Source organism: Pan paniscus, chromosome 8 (genome assembly GCF_029289425.2).
Source record: "Pan paniscus chromosome 8, NHGRI_mPanPan1-v2.0_pri, whole genome shotgun sequence".
Taxonomy (NCBI): domain Eukaryota; kingdom Metazoa; phylum Chordata; class Mammalia; order Primates; family Hominidae; genus Pan; species Pan paniscus.
This window is the reverse complement of record NC_073257.2, coordinates 134,642,055-134,662,465: the sequence shown is the minus strand read 5'-3', so window position 1 is coordinate 134,662,465 and position 20,411 is coordinate 134,642,055. Positions and strand designations below refer to the sequence as shown.

Here is a 20,411-nt window from a genome sequence, read left to right as displayed (position 1 = left end):
ACTGCCCCCAAGCCTGCCTAGTCTTGGCCCCAGTGGTGGACAGAGGTGATCCTGGTGTCCCATTTGCATACATTTGTAGTGCAGTGGGCAGAGGGCATTACCAGGTGAAGGAGTTACTTCTTCTGAAGTGGAAATTATGCCTGAATATGAAACATGAGCAGAAATGTTAGTCAATTGATCAGAAAATTTTTATTCATTTTCTGATTATACACAGTTCTGCCTTTACTTTGGTCTCATTTACTAGGAGGCTTTGTTGTCGGAAAAATTCACCTATGATGACTAGTTGTTTTCCACCCTCTCAAATTCCCATCTTCCTGAATTAAAAACATATGCACATTATAAATTAAATCCTTCCTGAACTGAAACATGCTTTCCTGTTCTTTTAAATAAAAGATACTTTAGTTCTGCTCTGATTTTAGTTATTTCTTGCCTTCTGCTAGCTTTTGAATGTGTTTGCTCTTGCTTTTCTAGTTCTTTTAATTGTCATGTTAGGGTGTCAATTTTGGATCTTTCCTGCTTTCTCTTGTGGGCATTAAGTGCTGTAAATTTCCCTCTACACACTGCTTTGAATGTGTCCCAGAGATTCTGGTATGTTGTGTCTTTGTTCTCGTTGGTTTCAAAGAACATCTTTATTTCTGCCTTCATTTCATTATGTACCCAGTAGTCATTCAGGAGCAGGTTGTTCAGTTTCCATGTAGTCAAGCGGTTTTGAGTGAGTTTCTTAATCCTGAGTTCTAGTTTGATTGCACTGTGGTCTGAGAGACAGTTTGTTATAATTTCTGTTCTTTTACATTTGCTGAGGAGAGCTTTACTTCCAACTATGTTGTCAATTTTGGAATAGGTGTGGTGTGGTGCTGAAAAAAATGTATATTCTGTTGATTTGGGGTGGAGAGTTCTGCAGATGTCTATTAGGTTCACTTGGTGCAGAGCTGAGTTCAATTCCTGGGTATCCTTGTTAACTTTCTGTCTCATTGATCTGTCTAATGTTGACAGTGGGGTGTTAAAGTCTCCCATTATTATTGTGTGGGAGTCTAAGTCTCTTTGTAGGTCACTAAGGACTTGCTTTATGAATCTGGATGCTCCTGTATTGGGTGCATATATATTTAGGATAGTTAGCTCTTCTTGTTGAATTGATCCCTTTACCATTATGCAATGGCCTTCTTTGTCTCTTTTGATCTTTGTTGGTTTAAAGTCTGTTTTATCCGAGACTAGGATTGCAATCCCTGCCTTTTTTTGTTTTCCATTTGCTTGGTAGATCTTCCTCCATCCTTTTATTTTGAGCTTATGTGTGTCTCTGCACGTGAGATGTGTTTCCTGAATACAACACACTGATGGGTCTTGACTCTTTATCCAATTTGCCAGTCTGTGTCTTTTGATTGGAGCATTTAGTCCATTTACATTTAAAGTTAATATTGTTATGTGTGAATTTGATCCTGGGATTAGAGACACAAAAAACCCTTCAAAAAATTAATGAATTCAGGAGCTGGTTTTTTGAAAGGATCAACAAAATTGATAGACTGCTAGCAAGACTAATAAAGAAGAAAAGAGAGAAGAATCAAATAGACGCAATAAAAAATGATAAAGGGGATATCACCACCGATCCCACAGAAATACAAACTACCATCAGAGAATACTACAAACACCTCTATGCAAATAAACTAAAAAATCTAGAAGAAATGGATAAATTCCTCGACACATACATCCTCCCAAGACTAAACCAGGAAGAAGTTGAATCTCTGAATAGACCAATAACAGGCTCTGAAATTGTGGCAATAATCAATAGCTTACCAACAAAAAGAGTCCAGGACCAGATAGATTCACAGCCGAATTCTACCAGAGGTACAAGGAGGAACTGGTACCATTCCTTCTGAAACTATTCCAATCAATAGAAAAAGAGGGAATCCTCCCTAACTCATTTTATTAGGCCAGCATCATCCTGATACCAAAGCCGGGCAGAGACACAACCAAAAAAGAGAATTTTAGACCAATATCCTTGATGAACATTGATGCAAAAATCCTCAATAAAATACTGGCAAACCAAATCCAGCAGCACATCAAAAAGCTTATCCACCATGATCAAGTGGGCTTCATCCCTGGGATTCAAGGCTGGTTCAATATAAGCAAATCAATAAATGTAATCCAGCATATAAATAGAACCAATGACAAAAACCACATGATTATCTCCATAGATGCAGAAAAGGCCTTTGATAAAATTCAACAACCCTTCATGCTAAAAACTCTCAATAAATTATGTATTGATGGGATGTATCTCAAAATAATAAGAGCTATTTATGACAAACCCACAGCCAATATCATACTGAATGGGCAAAAACTAGAAGCATTCCCTTTGAAAACTGGCACAAGACAGGGATGCTCTCTCTCACCACTCCTATTCAACATAGTGTTGGAAGTTCTGGCCAGGGCAATCAGGCAGGAGAAGGAAATAAAGGGCATTCAATTAGGAAAAGAGGAAGTCAAATTGTCCCTGTTTGCAGATGACATGATTATATATCTAGAAAACCCCATTGTCTCAGCCCAAAATCTCCTGAAGCTGATAAACAACTTCAGCAAAGTCTCAGGATACCAAATCAATGTACAAAAATCACAAGCATTCTTATACACCAATAACAGACAAACAGAGAGCCAAATCATGAGTGAACTCCCATTCACAATTACTTCAAAGAGAATAAAATACCTAGGAATCCACCTTACAAGGGACTTGAAGGACCTCTTCAAGGAGAACTACAAACCACTGCTCAAGGAAATAAAAGAGGATACAAACAAATGGAAGAACATTCCATGCTCATGGGTAGGAAGAATCAATATCGTGAAAATGGCCATACTGCCCAAGGTAATTTACAGATTCAATGCCATCCCCATCAAGCTACCAATGACTTTCTTCACAGAATTGGAAAAAACTACTTTAAAGTTCATATGGAACCAGAAAAGATCCCTCATTGCCAAGTCAATCCTAAGCCAAAAGAACAAAGCTGGAGGCATCACACTACCTGACTTCAAACTATACTACAAGGCTACAGTAACCAAAACAGCATGGTACTGGTACCAAAACAGAAATACAGATCAATGGAACAGAACAGAGCCCTCAGAAATAATGCCACATATCTACAACTGTCTGATCTTTGACAAACCTGAGAAAAACAAGCAATGGGGAAAGAATTCCCTATTTAATAAATGGTGCTGGGAAAACTGGCTAGCCATATGTAGAAAGCTGAAACTGGATCCCTTCCTTACACCTTATACAAAAATCAATTCGAGATGGATTAAAGATTTAAACGTTAGACCTAAAACCATAAAAACCCTAGAAGAAAACCTAGGCATTACCATTCAGGACATAGGCATGGGCAAGGACTTCATGTCCAAAACACCAAAAGCAATGGCAACAAAAGACAAAATTGACAAATGGGATCTAATTAAACTAAAGATCTTCTGCACAGCAAAAGAAACTACCATCAGAGTGAACAGGCAACCTACAAAATGGGAGAAAAATTTTGCAACCTACTCATCTGACAAAGGGCTAATATCCAGAATCTACAATGAACTCAAACAAATTTACAAGAAAAAAACAAAGAACCCCATCAAAAAGTGGGTGAAGGACATGAACAGACACTTCTCAAAAGAAGACATTTATGCAGCCAAAAAACACAGGAAAAAATGCTCATCATCACTGGCCATCAGAGAAATGCAAATCAAAACCACAATGAGATACCACCTCACACCAGTTAGAATGGCAATCATTAAAAAGTCAGGAAACAACAGGTGCTGGAGAGGATGTGGAGAAATAGGAACACTTTTACACTGTTGGTGGGACTGTAAACTAGTTCAACCATTGTGGAAGTCAGTGTGGCGATTCCTCAGGGATCTAGAACTAGAAATACCATTTGACCCAGCCATCCCATTACTGGGTATATACCCAAATGACCATAGATCATGCTGCTCTAAAGACACATGCACACTTATGTTTATTGCGGCATTATTCACAATAGCAAAGACTTGGAACCAACCCAAATGTCCAACAATGATAGACTGGATTAAGAAAATGTGGCACATATACACCATGGAATACTATGCAGCCATAAAAAATGATGAGTTCATGTCCTTTGTAGGGACATGGATGAAATTGGAAATCATCATTCTCAGTAAACTATCGCAAGAACAAAAAACCAAACACCACATATTCTCACTCATAGGTGGGAATTGAACAATGAGATCACATGGTCACAGGAAGGGGAATATCACACTCTGGGGACTGTGGTGGGGTGGGGGGAGGGGGGAGGGATAGCATTGGGAGATATATCTAATGCTAGATGACGAGTTAGTGGGTGCAGCGCACCAGCATTGCACATGTATACATATGTAACTAACCTGCACAATGTGCATATGTACCCTAAAACTTAAAGTATAATAAAATAAATAAATAAATAAATAAATAAATAAATAAAAAAGAAAATGTGGCACATATACCCCATGGAATACTATGCAGCCATAAAAAATGATGAGTTCATGTCCTTTGTAGGGACATGGATGAAATTGGAAATCATCATTCTCAGTAAACTATCGCAAGGACAAAAAACCAAACACCGCATGTTCTCACTCATAGGTGGGAATTGAACAATGAGAACACATGGACACAGGAAGGGGAACATCACACTCTGGGGACTGTTGTGGGGTGGGGGGAGTGGGGAGGGATAGCATTAGGAGATATACCTAATGCTAAATGACAAGTTAACGGGTGCAGCACACCAGCATGGCACATGTATACATATGTAACTAACCAGCACATTGTGCACATGTACCCTAAAACTTAAAGTATAATAATAATAAAATAAAAATTAGAAAAAGAAAAAAAAAGATACTGATCATACTTGAACTTGCATGAACTTGGACTCATTAGGAAGAGTATCATTGTTGTTCCAGGATTCAATACAGAGCTCTCTCAAAGGATGCTGAGGTAAGTGGGCATTTTTGCTCCATTTAGAAAGTGACACTGAATTTTTTTTTTTTTGAACCCTTCTATGGCTATCAGAGCATCTGCTAGCATTTCCTGCCATTGCCAATGTAGCTTCTCTATTAGGTCTATACCTCCTAGCAGCCTGCACTCCCTCCCCAGCCTGTTGTCTCTACTAATATATAGTCAGCAGGGAGACCAGATAGCCAGCTGTTATGAGTGTGTAGAAAGTAAGAACAAGCTCTCAGTAACAGGCTCTGTGGTATACCTCTGTGGGTATTCAAACACTTGAGCTTGAATTCTAGGATCTCAGTTTGGGTGCATGAGGCACTCTTTGTCTGTTTCTGGGTTCTAGTCTATTTTCCAGAGGATTAATTTAGCCAAGTGACTCCTGGACAAATAGTGGTATAATTGTACTAGCTAGGTAAATTTCAACATAGCAATATCCCTAATATAGGTAATAAAGGACATACTAGGAAAAAACTTGTTACCAGGTGTAAGGGCCAAATCTGTGGCTGAAATTGAAGCAGGAACTGTCAAGACAAGCAAAAGTTAAGAGAAAATTATAGTTAAATGCCATCCTTGTCAATCAAGTTTATTGGTAAAGATTTTTTTTAAATTACACTGTTTACAAATTATGCCCCAGCCATGTTCCTGTTTCATTCTCCTATTCTCTGTTCATTAAGCTAAGGGGATTAATAATGGGGCAGGTGGGTCATGGGGCTAGGACTCAAGAGACTTGGGTTCTAGTCCCTAGTCTTTGTGGAACAGAGTATGTGACCTTGGACAAGCTCCTTTGCATCTCTGAGCTTCAGCTACTACATCTGAAGGGCTAGTCCGTGGAGGAGTAGCATCTGTATCACCTTGTTAGAAATATGGGCTCTCAGGATCCACTAGAACCAGAATCTGTATTTTGACAAGATCTCCATGACAGCTATGTACACATTAAGGTTTGAGAAGCACCAAGCGTGCAAATGGAGATGTCTATAGGCTTAGACATGCATGGCGGCCAGGAAGAAATGGGAGAAAGAGCATGTGCCATATAAAGGAGGCAGTCATTTCCTGCTCAGCCCCAACCAATTGGTGCCCTGCTGAAATTCACGTTGACCATTCTCAGATTTTTCAATCAAAGCTGGAAATCTGGATTTTTGTAGGATATATTCCATTATTAAGAGGTGGGATTAAAAATAATGTAAACATGCATAGGTAAAACTGAGTTGTCTGCATCCAAACACATGGCAGGCCAAAACTGCCCACTTGTGACTTCCAGTCTGAGCAATCTCTAAGCTTTCTTCCAACTTTTAGAAAAATGTTACACTGTGATGGTGCCATATGACTTGTTCTTGCCTAAAAGAACTGGTGAACAATTTTCACAGATCCAATCACCAAAAGAGCAGCATGTTTCCTTGTTTGATTTTCCTTAGAGGTTAGTGTGTACCAATCCTGGCAGAAGGCTTTGAGATTTTTGGAAATATGGACAGTTCAGAGAAAACTTGAGTTGAGCTGACTTGAATTGATGTGGTATTTCACTCACTTATTTAGCCAAACAGTGGTTAACTTAAGCCTTAGGATGATCCCCAAAGTGTCCAGAGGAAGGAATTTTATAAAAGGACACATGGGTTAATTACATTAGGGAGCCAAGCCAGAACTCAGCAGGCGGCAGCACACACATCCCTAAGGAGGTGACTATGAAGCTCCCATCACCGTGTTCTTACACAAGTGTGACCTGACCACTCAGTCCCCAGGACAAGCTTCCGAGGTGGCTGTTTTCATCCTCTTGTTCCATACATGAAGAAACTGAGGCTCTGAAAGGTGAGGAGATTTGACTGCTGTGACCTAATTGGTTAAGGCTGGAGCCAGAACGTAATCCCAGGTTCTCTGGCTCCAAATCCTGCGAGGAGGCTCCATTGCCACTCAAAAGGCTTCAGTGGTCAAAGAAGTTTGAGAATCATTGCATTAAACCAAGTTTTTTTTTTTAAAGATCCCTTACTACAGGGCTTGTCAGAGACTTTAATGTGTTAATAGGCTGTGAATCTTCAAGAGAGGGATATGGCATTTCCCTAACTTACTTAGCTGTGTGAATCCTTCTTTAAAATTTGCATATCAATAGATTAATATACTGTAATGTGGAACACACTTGAGAGATGTGGTACTCCATTATTTTCTGAAAATGCAGATTAAAGTAGTTTTGCCTGAGATATCTGAAGTCCTGTGGTTTGGGGGTTAAAAAAAACCCAGACTCACTGGACACCCAAACGTATGGACACTGATGAGGATGTAAGTGAAGCCAGTCACTAAAACTTGATTTCAAAGACCAGCTGTTGCACCAAAGAGGAAGGAAACAAACTAGACATATTGTGTGCTATGTATGGAAGGCACACAATCTCTGTCAATGTACTCCTTCATTTAATGAATATATAAGCACCTTATACATTGATATGAGCTGATATTTAATTTTTATGAGATATAAACTCCAACCCTAACCATATGCAAAGCAATCTACACATATCTGATTTATAGAAAACAAGAAAGAAACTAAAATTACCAGGTGAAGTGGTTATTTCTGTAGCTGATGCTGAAATTGCAAAACAAACAGGAATTTAGGTTTGTTTAATTTTAAAAATTTATATCTCAGATACATTAAAATTAGATACAGAACAACTTTTGAGATGTAAAATTAAAAATGACAAAGGTTTCTTTGTTAAGACTGAAAGAGTGACAGGGATGCAAAAGGCAGAAAGTGAGAAACACCTATTGGTTGTGAGAACCCCCTGGGATGGATCAGAGAGGCTGTTTCACTGAAGCACTGAAGAGGACATCATTTCTAGAATGGCAAAGTACTAGGAGCCTTCCTAATTCTGACTTTAGGTTTCTAATGTTGATTTCCCATTTTCACCAAATTATAACACAACACTAAGTTGTCTGAGCACTAAAGGAAAGTGATTCCTTAACATAATAAAGCATATTATGACCCTTGATTCAGTATTCATTTACTTTTGTTAATTATCCATTACAGTTTAAATGCACAAATGACTCTAACCCTCCCACTGGAATGCAAGCTCCATGAGGGCAGGATTGTCTGTTGTGTTCATTGCTACATCCTCAGCACCTAGAATTGTGCCTGGCACATATGAAGTGCTCAATAAATATTTGTTAAATAAATGGATGAATTCAATCCTTTTAGTGTAGTCTTTGTCCTATAAAATTAAGATAAGCTAAGCAATGAATATTACATTTCATTTCCTTTTCTATTCTACTTTTTTGGCAAGAGAAAGAAACATAGATAATGCACAAACTGGGCTGATTTTTTTTTTTAAGGAAACTATCTCAAACCACAGAGGCCAAAAGAAGATAGCGTTGAAGCTTTCACACAGTATGTAGATGAGAGGATCTGGGTTTTGTTCATGGAATTTCCTGGAGCAGCACTGCAAAGTCAGCTTTAAAGCTCAAAACAGACAACTTTGGGACAAAGTCTAGGAAGTGCCATTACCCCAGTGAATAGTTCACAGAAAGGATCTGGTAATTCCTTGAAGACTGCAGAGACAGAGGGCCCTAAGGTGAACTCATTAGGCCTTGAATCAAACACTGAGTAGATCAACAAATTAAGGAAAGCTGAGAATAGCCAAGAGGCCTCCGGAACCAAGATCAGGGCAGGATGTGGGGCTGAGGGACTTGGGGCTGACCCAGGGTTGTATTATATGTCATTATGTATCCGTTGCCCCAGGGAGCTCAGTGTTGAGAGTGGACCTTGGGCACTTGTTTAGAGGATGCCAGTGAGACACAAACTTCCTCACATTGGTTTCCAGGTCCCCCACTGAGAGTCATGGCTCTGGCGGCCTTAGGAGAAAGCTGGAAGTCAGTATCTGTGCAGATGAGCCCAGCATCCTCATAGTGGCCACAGCTGTGGATGGACAGACCCAGATAGCCACGCTGGCCTAGTGTGGTCTCCATGCCTTGACACTGCCCATCGTCCAGGAGGATGTGTCCCACGCCGCCACCCCCCACCCCTGCAACCAAGTGGCCATTCCCTGGGGTGGCCAACACCCTCCCCACAACCCAGCTGCTGGCACACCATGTGGGCAGCGTTGACGCCCCAGAGGTTGTCGCACACAGTCCCCCATGTGCCATTGTGGTAGACTTCAATGTGCCCTTTGCATTGGCTCCTCTCATCTGCCAACTTGACAATGGGCAAGGCTGGGGGAGACCCAGAGGTTATCACTGGAATGTGATCAGCTCTTCTGGCAGACACTAGTGGGACTTTTCTTTAGTTCTTAAAATAATACACACTCTAAATTCCAAAACTCTAGACACTCTTGCTTCCTGCTTCTGGGTCCCGTAGGACTAAGTCAAACTAGTGCTTGCAAATTCCGTAACTGACTTTTTGAGGCTATTTGTGATTTCCAATATTTCGTTCCCTCATTCTCATCTTTGGATTAGAAACATGGCAATTACACGGATAAGGATAAATATCTGTTTTGAAGCTGAGCCATCAAACTGATAGGCAATAGCATGGGGATATGTCAAACTCAACCTTTCATTATTTCATTATTACTGGGGCCCAGGTTCACAGTTAAAAACATTTTTCAGGATCCAGAGATTAGACAAGTGGCAGTCACCTCTGTAACCTCTCCCTCTGTATCAGCTCTGTATTTTCTCAGTCCTGGAGAGACATGAATCTGGGTGGGCACTGACATTACAGGGAGTCCCCTAGACAGATTCAATAATTAGGAAGTTTGAGGGAAGCAATCAAGGGATTACCAATGCTGGGGCCCATTTCTGTCAATGCTGGGGCAACTTCAACAGCTGAAAGGGAAAACCAAGGCATCATCACAAGCACATCAGCACTTTAAAAGATTAACCCCACACTACACAATGTCTCTGCACCACTTTTCCCTCCCATGGGGGTGACCCTCACTGTCTGACAGTAATTGGAAGCATCTGTCTGAACTTTGTCAGGGTAGCATCATTGATGGTCACCTGGGGGATTTGAAGCTACAAGGATGGATGATGAACATTTGATGCCACTTTAACTCAGAGTTGTTATGCTGACACACCATGACTTGTTTGAAACACTGAACACTAAGTCTTCAGATTTAAAAAAAAAAAAAAAAGCGTCATTTTCCAGGTGGTTTTTCTAAAAATTCCAAGAAATAGAGTTGAATGCTTGGAGCTCAGATTTTGCATTCCTAACTCAGGTCTCTCCAAGAACATTATGAAATTCTTGGTACAAAATTAATTTTGCTTTACTTGAATTTAGAAAATTGTAAAGTATGGATTGAGAAATGATGAAGGTGGTTGGGATTGGAAAATCAAGCAGCAGAAGACAGAACATCACTGTGACAAGCAAGTAAAAAATTGACCAAGTGAAACGGACCCCTGCGCCCAAAGCAGATGAAGCTGACTCTAAGGATCTGCATCCCCAGGAACTGGGGCTGGTTCCCGAGGCCCCTGTAGAAGGACCTGCAGGAGCAGTATCCTGCTGCTGCTGTTGCTGCAGAGGGCGGTGGCTGAGTGAGCTCTCTTCTTGGAAAGACACCCACTCCACGAGAATCCTCCATGTCACCAGCTTGCCTCTCATGAGAACAGCTCTTATTGCACACAGCACCAGGGCCAGGGAAATCGCATTTGCTACATTTCCATTAGTCACAAATGGTCAGACCCTCAGCCTCAGAAAAACTGTTACAAAATATAAGAATGGGGAAAGTACCTCTTAGATGAAAATCGCTTGGGTGCTCCCCAGGAGTTGAGGAAGCTATGGCGTAAAAAAGAAAAATAGTTAGCATAATTACATTCCAAACACACACAATGATATTTAATACTCTTCTCAAATATCATCTAAATCACATGTATGAGTCTGCCTTTAAACAACCCTATCCAGGCTCTTATCTAATAGCTACCACTTAAAATTTGATAGCACCCTGTACATGGGTGTGTATTATTCTGATTAAGAATAAGAAAATAAAAGAAATAAAATTCATGTTGGGATTGTGAACATTTGGCCCCATAGACAGGGGCGCCTTGTCAGAATCACAGAGTTCAGCAGCTGCTGCTGGGACCCAGGTGGGGCTGCAGGTAGAGGAGCAGCTCCTGTCCCCAGCCCTTCCTGCCCCCAGGCTCTCCTGCCCCCAGGCCTTCCTGCCCCCAGGCCCTCCTGCCCCCAGGGTCTCCTGCCCCCAGCCCTTCCTGCCCCCAGGCCCTCCTGCCCCCAGCCCTTCCTGCCCCCAGCCCTTCCTGCCCCCAGGCTCTCCTGCCCCCAGGGTCTCCTGCCCCCAGGCCTTCCTGCCCCCAGGCCCTCCTGCCCCCAGCCCTTTTGCCCCCAGGGTCTCCTGCCCCCAGGCCTTCCTGCCCCCAGGCTCTCCTGCCCCAGGCTCTCCTGCCCCCAGGCCCTTCTGCCCCAGGTCTCCTTCCCCTATGGCCGCCTGCCTTCTCTGGATTGTCATGGCCTCTGTTGCATGAACCAACCCTTTGGTTCAAGTATCTTAGAGTCCTGTTGAAATGCTCTCATCTGTGGAAGGGATGACATATCAACCTGCTGACATCCAGCCAAGGGAATGGGAAACAGCCCTGGGTCTTCACCTTCTGGGAGGGTGAAAGGGTCTGGAGCTCAGAGCATTGTCAAGGAAAGTTAAAGCTCATAAGGGAGACCCAGCATAGGCTGGGGTTGGGAGACCAAGTAGAGGTGATGGCTAGCCACCAGTCAGCAAATAAAATGGACACAAACTCATAGATACCTGGATGTCCAGAAGCTGCAGAATCTGCAGAGATAAAGGAAATGAGGGTGGTTTAATAATAGAAATTGGAATGGCAGAGTGGTTTAAAGATCATTGTTTCAGTTTAAATGTGACTCAAGGAAGCTGGGTATAAACAATCAGTCTTAAGCATCCAGGGCTCTCCCCTCTGGGTTTATACAGCCAGGTGTAGGTTGTGGGATGTTTAACCTGGCTACAAACCTTGAGGCAGTGATGCTGATAGAATTTGCCTTAGTAAATAAAACACCAACAAAATGGTAATATTTTTGTGTGTTTATGGTTTGTCTGATGCTTGACTAAATGTTCTACATGGGTTGCCTCAATTAATTCTCCCAATAACTCCGTGGAATAAATGCCATGATTTTCTTTCTTTTACAATTAATTGAACTTTGCAGGTACTCAAGTTGAATGGGACCCTCCCATGTATTGAACAGCTGGGCATAGTTTCCAGAGTCTGAGCAGAAATCCACTGTTCTGCACGTGGGGAAAGGTTTAAGGCACAGAGGCATTTTCAGACTCTATCTGAGGATCTCGGGCTTGGTCCAGGCAGCTGCAAGACTGGCCCAGGGCGGACCTTCACTCACCTAAGCAGATGATGCCAGCATCTTCATGGTGCCCACAGTTGTGGGTGTACCAACCGCTGTGAGGGCACTGCCCCAGGGAGGACTCCCTTCCCGTGCAGTTGATGTCATCGAGGAGGATGCTGCCTGATCCAGGGCTGAAGCTGGCTCCTGGGAGGGCAGACATGGCCAGGCCACAGCCCAGCTGCCTGCAGACCACGTGGGCATCCTCTATAGACCAGCTGTCATCACACACGGTGCCCCAGGCATTGGCATGGTAGACCTCGACTCGGCCCTCACATCTGCTGGACCCGTTCACCAGCCGCAGTCCCAGACCTTGTAGACATTCCAAAGAACGACCTCATGAAGTCACATCCACAAAGGCCACCAGAGAAGCCACAATTTCCTGGGAATTGTGCACTGATAATTGAGGATAATGAATCCACTCCCTCCTTTATTTCATTTTGTTCATGTTTGCCTTGGTACTACTCTGTGTATTTTTTGTGATTGGTTAAGAAATGGTTGTTCCTCGCCATTGGCTGGACCTGGCCTGCCCTAAGGCATAACTGTTCTTTCCCTGTGTGTGGTGAAGTCTTGGTTTCTGACATTCACAGGGTGTGCTGGATTTTTCACAAGAAGCTGTCATGCATACACTGTGTGTGTGTGTGTGTATGTGTGTATATGTGTGTGGGTGTGAGTTTCTGTGTGCCCTTGCATACGTTGATCAAGAGACAGTAACAATAGCTCCCATCTCTGTTATTCCTGGGATCAGGCATAACCTATGTGTGAAGACATTCCAGGGATTGGAAAGAGCCATCATTGCAGGCTGCCTCCTATGTTCAAAGGACAATGTTATAAAAGGGAGCAGAAGCTGGTTGTGCTTGCAACACAGATGAGGTGAGCCCACAGGTGGGGATGTGTGGAGATTTGGGGTGAGCAGGCAACCTGGCCTTCCTGGGGGCCTCTTCCAAACCAGCCCCCAAAAGCCATTCTCACATCTCATAGCCTCTTCTTTCCTGTCACTTTCCAATCACAGATTTTCCAGGTGAACCTGGACATTGCCAGCACTTCCTCCGGCAGCCTGAGGCCATGGAGGAGGGTGGAAGTCAGGACGCTTCCTCCCTGGTGCTGGGATGTTTGTGAATTCAAACTGCATAGAGGGAGGGCCAGAGAAGTGAGAAGAAACAGTTACCTGTCCATGTGGGCACCTCTGTTGGCTTTGGAAAAGATGCTGCAAAAGGGGACTATTATACAACATCTTAGGTAAACGTCAAACATCGAACTTTCAGTCCATTGTGGGTCGGCTGTCCGCTCTGTGGATTATCTACAGACACCTTCTGGTTCTGAATGGGATTTCCTTCTCATGGCCTTTCTCTGTGGGCATCACCCAACTGGCATGTTAGAAAATATAAGCTCGGGAAAACCGTGGCTTGGTGGCTGATCTTTTTTTTTTAATACATATATATTATTTATTTATTTATTTATTATTTATTTTGAGATGAAATCTTGCTCTGCTGCTCAGGCTGGAGTGCAGTGGCATGATCTCAGCTCACTGCAACCTCCGTCTCCTGGGTTCAAGCAATTTTCCTGCCTCAGCCTCCTGAGTAGCTGGGATTACAGACATGCCCCACCAAGCCCAGCTAATTTTTGTATTTTTAGTAGAGACGGGGTTTCACCATGTTGGCCAGGCTGGTCTCAAACTCCTGACCTCAGGTGATCAGCCCACCTCAGCCTCCAAAAGTGCTGAGATTACAGGTGTGAGTCACTGCACCTGGCCAACAGATATATTTTAAATTCAAGAAAACATCCTTTGGGGACCTGTGTTGTTCGGTATAAGCTACCCTGGTGCTACTTCTAAGTGCTTAGGGTCATTTCTCTCTTTCCTAGCTCCTCTCTGCATATTGTACTTTACTCTTCTAAGGGCCTGTCGTGGAAGAGCTGCTGGCTGAATTGAATTGGAAGTGTAAAGACCACTGGCCAAATAGAGCTGGGAGCAAACTATAACTTGATGTTTTTAGCTTCTCCATTCTTAACAATTCTGTCAAGAAGAAGGCAGTACCCAGAGATAAACCCCTGCCAGGCTTTGACATTGGATGAGGTGAGGGTCAGAGATAGTGGCTGACTCTGCGAGTAGTATGCCCCGCCCACTACTGGGCAAGGGCTGGCCTGGATATTCACACAGTGAAACCCCCTGGATTTCCTCATCCTCATCCAGGGGAGAAAATGTAGGCAGGAAGCAGCTCAGAGATTTGCTAGAGGCCTCACAGACAGTAAATGAAGAGGCTGGGAAGATAAGCCCAGGGCATCTGGACACTAAATAACTACCCTACTGCCTAGGGGGCTTTGCTGGGGCAAGTTATAGCTCATCAATTCAAAACAACACAAATTACCTGAGGTTGGGTAACTCACAGCAGCAGATGCTCCTAGGTAAGGCAGAGAGGCAGTGGAAGACATAGACGGTGTGGGTAGCTCACCTCTCTTCAGTTCTCCTAAACCTGAGAGAGAGGTAGGCTTGCTTACTTCAGTCAGAAAGGTACCATGTCTTGTTTGGCGGAGAACCTGCACACAATCTGGCATCTAAAAATGGCCCTGAGTTACTTTGGTTACAACTACTAGATGTCCTAGATCACCATGCTTGTGTCTGTTCTGTTGCCAGACATGTGATGTCATCTCTTTTCTCTTCTTCCTTCTTATTCTTTCTTCTTCCTTCTCTCTCCTCCTTCTCTTTTCTTTCTCTCTCTCTTCCTCTCCCTCTCTCTCCTTCCTTCCTCTCCTTCTCTCTCCTTCCTTCCTCTCCCTCACTCTCCTTCCTTCTTTCCCTTCCTTCCTTCCTTCCCTTCCCTCCCTTTCCCTCCCCTTCCCTCCTTCCTATCTTTTTTGTTTTTGGCAAACTGTGGCTCCAGGGACGGCCCCTGGCATGGAGCAGTTGGTTTGGTTTTCTAATTCTTCCTGGGTGTATGTGTGAGTCTCGCCTCTGAGTAAGTGTCAGCTCATAAAGGGCAGAACCGCATTTATCTCAAGGACATACACCAGTCACCTCAGTGCAAGGAGGGAGCCAAAAGGCCCCTGAATGGGCCATGGAGCTGGGACAGGAGCTGAGGGCCAGGATGAAGAAAAGCTCAGAGCTTCTGCTTGGTGGTCCATCTGGGCACCTATGACCCACTCCCATGCTCTGCCCAGGGCCCTGGTTCCAAACCTCATGGCCCTTATAGCCCCCAGCCCTGTCCTCTGATGTCACTCGGCATGTAGCACACAGCTTCTAAGTGTTATAGGTGGTTTTTGTATTAAATTCAGCTTGAAGCAGGTGGCTAGTTGAGATAGTTTTGTCCCAGAATGATTTTTCTATTGCATTTTCCTTTACTTCTTTGGAGAAGAAGGGGGCTCTCTTTTGGATCCATCTACACACACAGTCAATGCAAACTATGAGATTTCAGGCCATCTGTTTCTTCAGCCAGGATGCTTTGGTGGAGAAAAGTGACAGGGAGTGGCAGAGCAGGGTTAGAGTGAGGTGGGGAGCTTTTAGTGTCTGCATGGATGTCACTCCAGATGTCATTAATGAGGGCCAGATTTAGAAAGCATCTTCTCTCTTAAAAGGAAAGATCATATATCAGATCTAACTTCCTCCCAAGGTATGTGTTAGGGTACCTACCGTTCTCCCTTTCATCTTGCTGAACGGTGTTGTACAGAGCATAAAACCCTGTGTTGGTGATCATGGCGTTGCTTCTGAACACTGCGGTCATGATGTTTGAAGAAGAAAGGAACGTGAGCTCTGTCCCAGCACAAAACCTGCCCATGGAGAGTGAGGCAGCCTGTTGTCCATCGAACACTTCGATAAAGTCGTAAGGACACCCATAGATGTCCTCTAATCTGAGGACATGAAGACAAAATTAATATCTCCAAGGAAATCTGCAAGATGTTTTAGAGTCATCTTTTGCATAGCATCCCGCCAAAAACTGCAGTCATCACTGCTACACCCCCTACTCATCATTTGACCTACTGAATCTGCCCTTCTGTCCTTTCCTACTGGGACTGCCCAGGTCTGTTGGGTTCTCATCTTCTACCCAGTCTATTTCAGTAACTTCTGGTATTCTGGCCTTCAGTCTCTCCTATCCTCTTCCTCTCTACCTCGAGTGTCTCCTCAAGTGTCCCCCAACTCTTTAATTCAACTCTTGCCACTCTCTGGGGTGGTGGCAAATATCTAACAGTGCCTCATTGAGTTAAACTCTCCAGGAGACCCAGAGCAGGCAGAAATGGTGACAGTTGTAAGAGCTCCAAGGGTCTGTTGACTCCTCCCACCAATGCTCCGACCTGCCCTGTTCAAACCAAGTGTTTCATGAATGTTTCATCCAACCTGAATGATCAGAGAAGCTGACCCTGGCTGTCCTACCTGTTGCTGTGTTCTCCTTCTTTATTTTCTATCCTATTATCATGTATGTATATTTTTTTCTTCATAGCATTTTTCAATTTATCACTAGTTGAAATTGTCCACTGAGTCATTGGTTTATCTGAGTACCATTTGTCTCATCATCTAGAATATAAACTCTGTGAGGGTAGAGATCTCGTCTTTCTTGGTTGGCACTATGAGTCTGATTCTAGTCCAGGGCCTGCTCAATAAATTGAGTGGAGGCTTAATAAATACATGTTGAAAGAACATCAACATTGATCTAACATGATACAAGTATGAGATATACATATTTGGATTTAAACAATAGTAAGCAGCCTTTGATGCCTGTATGATACATTCTCATTGCATAATATATACAAGATAGACATAATTACAGTTGTACACAAACTAAATACTGCATTTGAAAACCTGCTTATTGCAGAACACATCTGTTCCAGTGAAGTAAAAGCCAAGTACCTTAAAATAACCCATTTTTATTTTTGTTTTCTTAAAGTAAGTGATCACATTTATGTGTAAGGTGACAACAGTGTGGCAGTAACAGGTGACACTGCAACCTGAGAAATCATTTCATCAGAAAACAGGACATGCTTTAATTAGCAAGAATAAAACAGCATTAAGAGTAACATCAAAACCTGCAGTTACTTTTGCCCCTACCTAATAGTTTAAATATGGATATAATTTTTACAAATTGAGCGTGAAGCAAGGTCCTGTAGGTGCTGAACTATTTCAAAAAATGAAAGTAAGAGTCAGGGTAAATCGGGGTTTTTCAATCTCAGCAGTATTGATATTTGGTGCTGGATAATTCTTTTCTGGACAAGGAGTTGGGGGAGCTGTCTTGTTCACTGCAGGACACTTAGCTGCATCTCTGGCCTCCACCCACTAGCTGACAGTGGTGCCTTCTAATTGTAACAGTAAAAAATGTCTCCAGACCTAGCCAAATGTCTTGTAAGGGTATATAATCACTTCCAGTTGAGAACTGGAATAACAATAAATAGTAAATGATAACCAACTTTATCTTCTGAGTAACAAAAAAGCAAATTTCAATAAATCTAGGCTTTTAACATCAAAATTCAGAAATCAGCCACTATGGTCTGGTTTTGGGCAACACCTTAAAAAGCTCCTTAATTTGTGTACTCCAAAATTATAGTACGAAACTTATGTTAGAACAATAACTTTGACATTACAGGGGATGTGGGCCATTGCAACTGTTTGGAATCACCATTTCCCAGAAGTGATAAAATGAAGCTATGCCCTAAAACACTAGAACTGTGAATTTCATAGATTTGAAATACATGGTACCAACTCTTCTCACATTGCTTTCAACAGATAAATGTATGTTGAACGAAGGAATAAATGTATGTTGAATCAATGAATGATAAATGCATTTTGCTCCTACTGCATAATGCCCCCTGACATTAGCTTATGTCTTTTCTATCAAAAAATATGTAGCTACCAAGTAAAGCCAATGGAGTTCGCCCCTCCGCCACCGAGTACCATTTTACATTTTTAAAAGCAGCATTTAACCATTCAGATTCTCAACTGCTGTGGTCAATGACGACAGATGGAAAGCAGTGGCAGAGGTCTGGGGCATACTGTGGGACAAAGTAAGGAGGAGAGAATGACCCAGGTGCAGTAGAGCAAGACGAAACCGGGGTGAAACATTATCAGGAAAAGTAATATTTTTGTTTAAATGTTACTCATGTATATGTATGCATATATGAAAATGTGTGTGTGTGTATATACACCTACATGCATATAAATGTACATTAAAATAGGATACATTCCTTAAAAATGAGTGACAGTTAAAGAAAGAAGTAGGAAGAAAAAGGTGCATGATGGGGGAATGAATTAACTGTTTAATCTGTACAAGAAAATTCTTGGTAAGGACGTGATAGAAATTCTTGAAGAGAACAGGAAGCAGATTTGTGTAGCATCAGAGGGAAGAATGAAGATCAGACCATGAGGATGAAGAAGAACAGATCTGGGTTCAGATGGAGGAGGAAGCCTGTGTCTCAAATGGAACTGGTTAAAAGTGAAGGGGTGAGGTCTTCATGTGTGGGTTGCCCCAGCTACAGCTCAACAGGCTGGTGTCAGGGAGGCCCATGGGGTGTTCTCTTATTGCACAGGAAGTTGAGCTAACTGATTAAATAACTCTCCACAGCTCAGATGATCAGAGCAATTCTCGCCTAAAATGTGAAAGGATTTATCCCACAAAAGCCTACCTCATTGAGGAAAGTATGGATTCAAATCTAAACTGGCCTTAAAAGTAAAGAAAGAAAACATTGCTTACTTCAGGCTTGGGATCATCAGTTTTATGTGGAATTTCTCAGCCACCTGTATCACCCAGACGCACTCCAAGTCAGTGGGGTAGTTTGTAGGGTACCAAGGGCTGGAGAAGGAACCTGAGAGACTTGAAATCACTCCTCCACAAGAGTTACTTCCTCCTGTAAAAGCAGATGAGAGACCCACGGTTGGTTTCATTAGGTATGCACGTTGCATTTTTCCAGATGTAGAATCCAGAATTCCATCAAGGTCAGCAGTGGAGTCACTAAATGGGGAGTGGTCATGCTGGTGTAGACACAGTTGTGGCTTGGCTGGTGTGAGTGACTGTGCCACTGAGAGGGCATGAGGGAGGATGGAAGATGCATGATGGACAGGCAGGACCCTACAATTGATTGTGAGCGATATTGGAAATGGGATTGGACACATGCATGTAGCGTGTGTGTAGTGAGGGCAGCCTGTATTTCTTTGATGCTCTCCCCAAGTCTCCTGCCATGCAAACCAGCTCAGCTCAGATGTGGATAACCCACCCATTTGTGAGGGCTCCATCCCACCCATTGCCCCTGTGGTAGCCAGTGCGCACAGAAGTCCATTCTGCTTTTATGAATTACAAAAATAATTCTCTGCAACTTAATACTGTATAGGTTACACTTTCAATGAAAGAGAGTTACCTTGTGGTATAGGGGCTGGAGGAATGATATCTGCAAAAACCAAAACCAAAGAAAATCAGGAGAGAGCTTAGCATCATAAACCATCTTATACTTAAGCACAAATGAATGAGCCTATTATTACCCTTGAGTTTTAATAAATGGTGTAGATGCTCATTTGTCTTTTCTCCCTGATCTGGAATGGAGCCTCTGCCCTTCTTTCAGCTGATTCATGAGGAAATCACCAACCACACACAGTTACATGACTTGTTTTCTCTCATATGCTAGGTTCCACACTCCACAGGTTATACTTGGGTTGACCAGTTACTAGGAATTACAGTGACATCACTGGGCTTATGGCCATACCACTAAGCCTATAGAAATTTACTAAGCACTGAAATTCAGAAAACTAAAAACCAGAAATCTGAGAGCCAGGGTGGAGAAAGGCAGGTTGGATAAGTGTTCCATTGGAGAAATACGGACCTTAATGGGGAGGTCCAATGAGTGTTTAAGGTCCCTTCTTTTTCCTTTATTGTTTCCTCTTGGCTTTGATTTCTATGTGGCATACACAGTTGTCCCTCAATGTCTATGGGGGATTGGTTCCAAGACTCCCCAAGGATATCAAAATCTGCGGATCCTCAAGTCTCATATACAACATAGGAGTATTTGCATAGAACCTATGCTCATCCTCCATTATACTTTAAATAATCTCTGGATGACTTATAATACCTAATACAATGTATTATAACACTATGTAAATAGTAGTTACACTGTATTGTCCAGGGAATAAAGACAAGAAAAAAA

At 42.7% G+C, this 20,411-nt stretch overlaps 1 protein-coding gene across 3 annotated transcripts in view; it reads right to left on the bottom strand.

The window, feature by feature from the left end:
- LOC100975321 (putative DMBT1-like protein) overlaps positions 1–20,411 on the bottom strand; it is a 70,019-nt gene that overhangs the window by 15,437 nt on the left and 34,171 nt on the right. For 2 of the 3 annotated variants that reach the window (XM_055093430.1, XM_055093431.1), the window contains 7 exons: positions 19,632–19,661; positions 18,971–19,124; positions 15,925–16,142; positions 14,666–14,770; positions 12,300–12,611; positions 11,698–11,721; positions 10,674–10,718 (listed from right to left, as the gene is read on the bottom strand). In XM_055093430.1, coding sequence (XP_054949405.1) covers positions 10,674–10,718; positions 11,698–11,721; positions 12,300–12,611; positions 14,666–14,770; positions 15,925–16,142; positions 18,971–19,124; positions 19,632–19,661 — 888 coding nt within the window. Of the gene's footprint in view, positions 1–101; positions 141–7,511; positions 7,542–9,724; positions 9,770–10,673; positions 10,719–11,697; positions 11,722–12,299; positions 12,612–14,665; positions 14,771–15,924; positions 16,143–18,970; positions 19,125–19,631; positions 19,662–20,411 lie in introns of all 3 variants that reach the window. The other variant, XM_055093429.1, reaches the window with a different exon arrangement.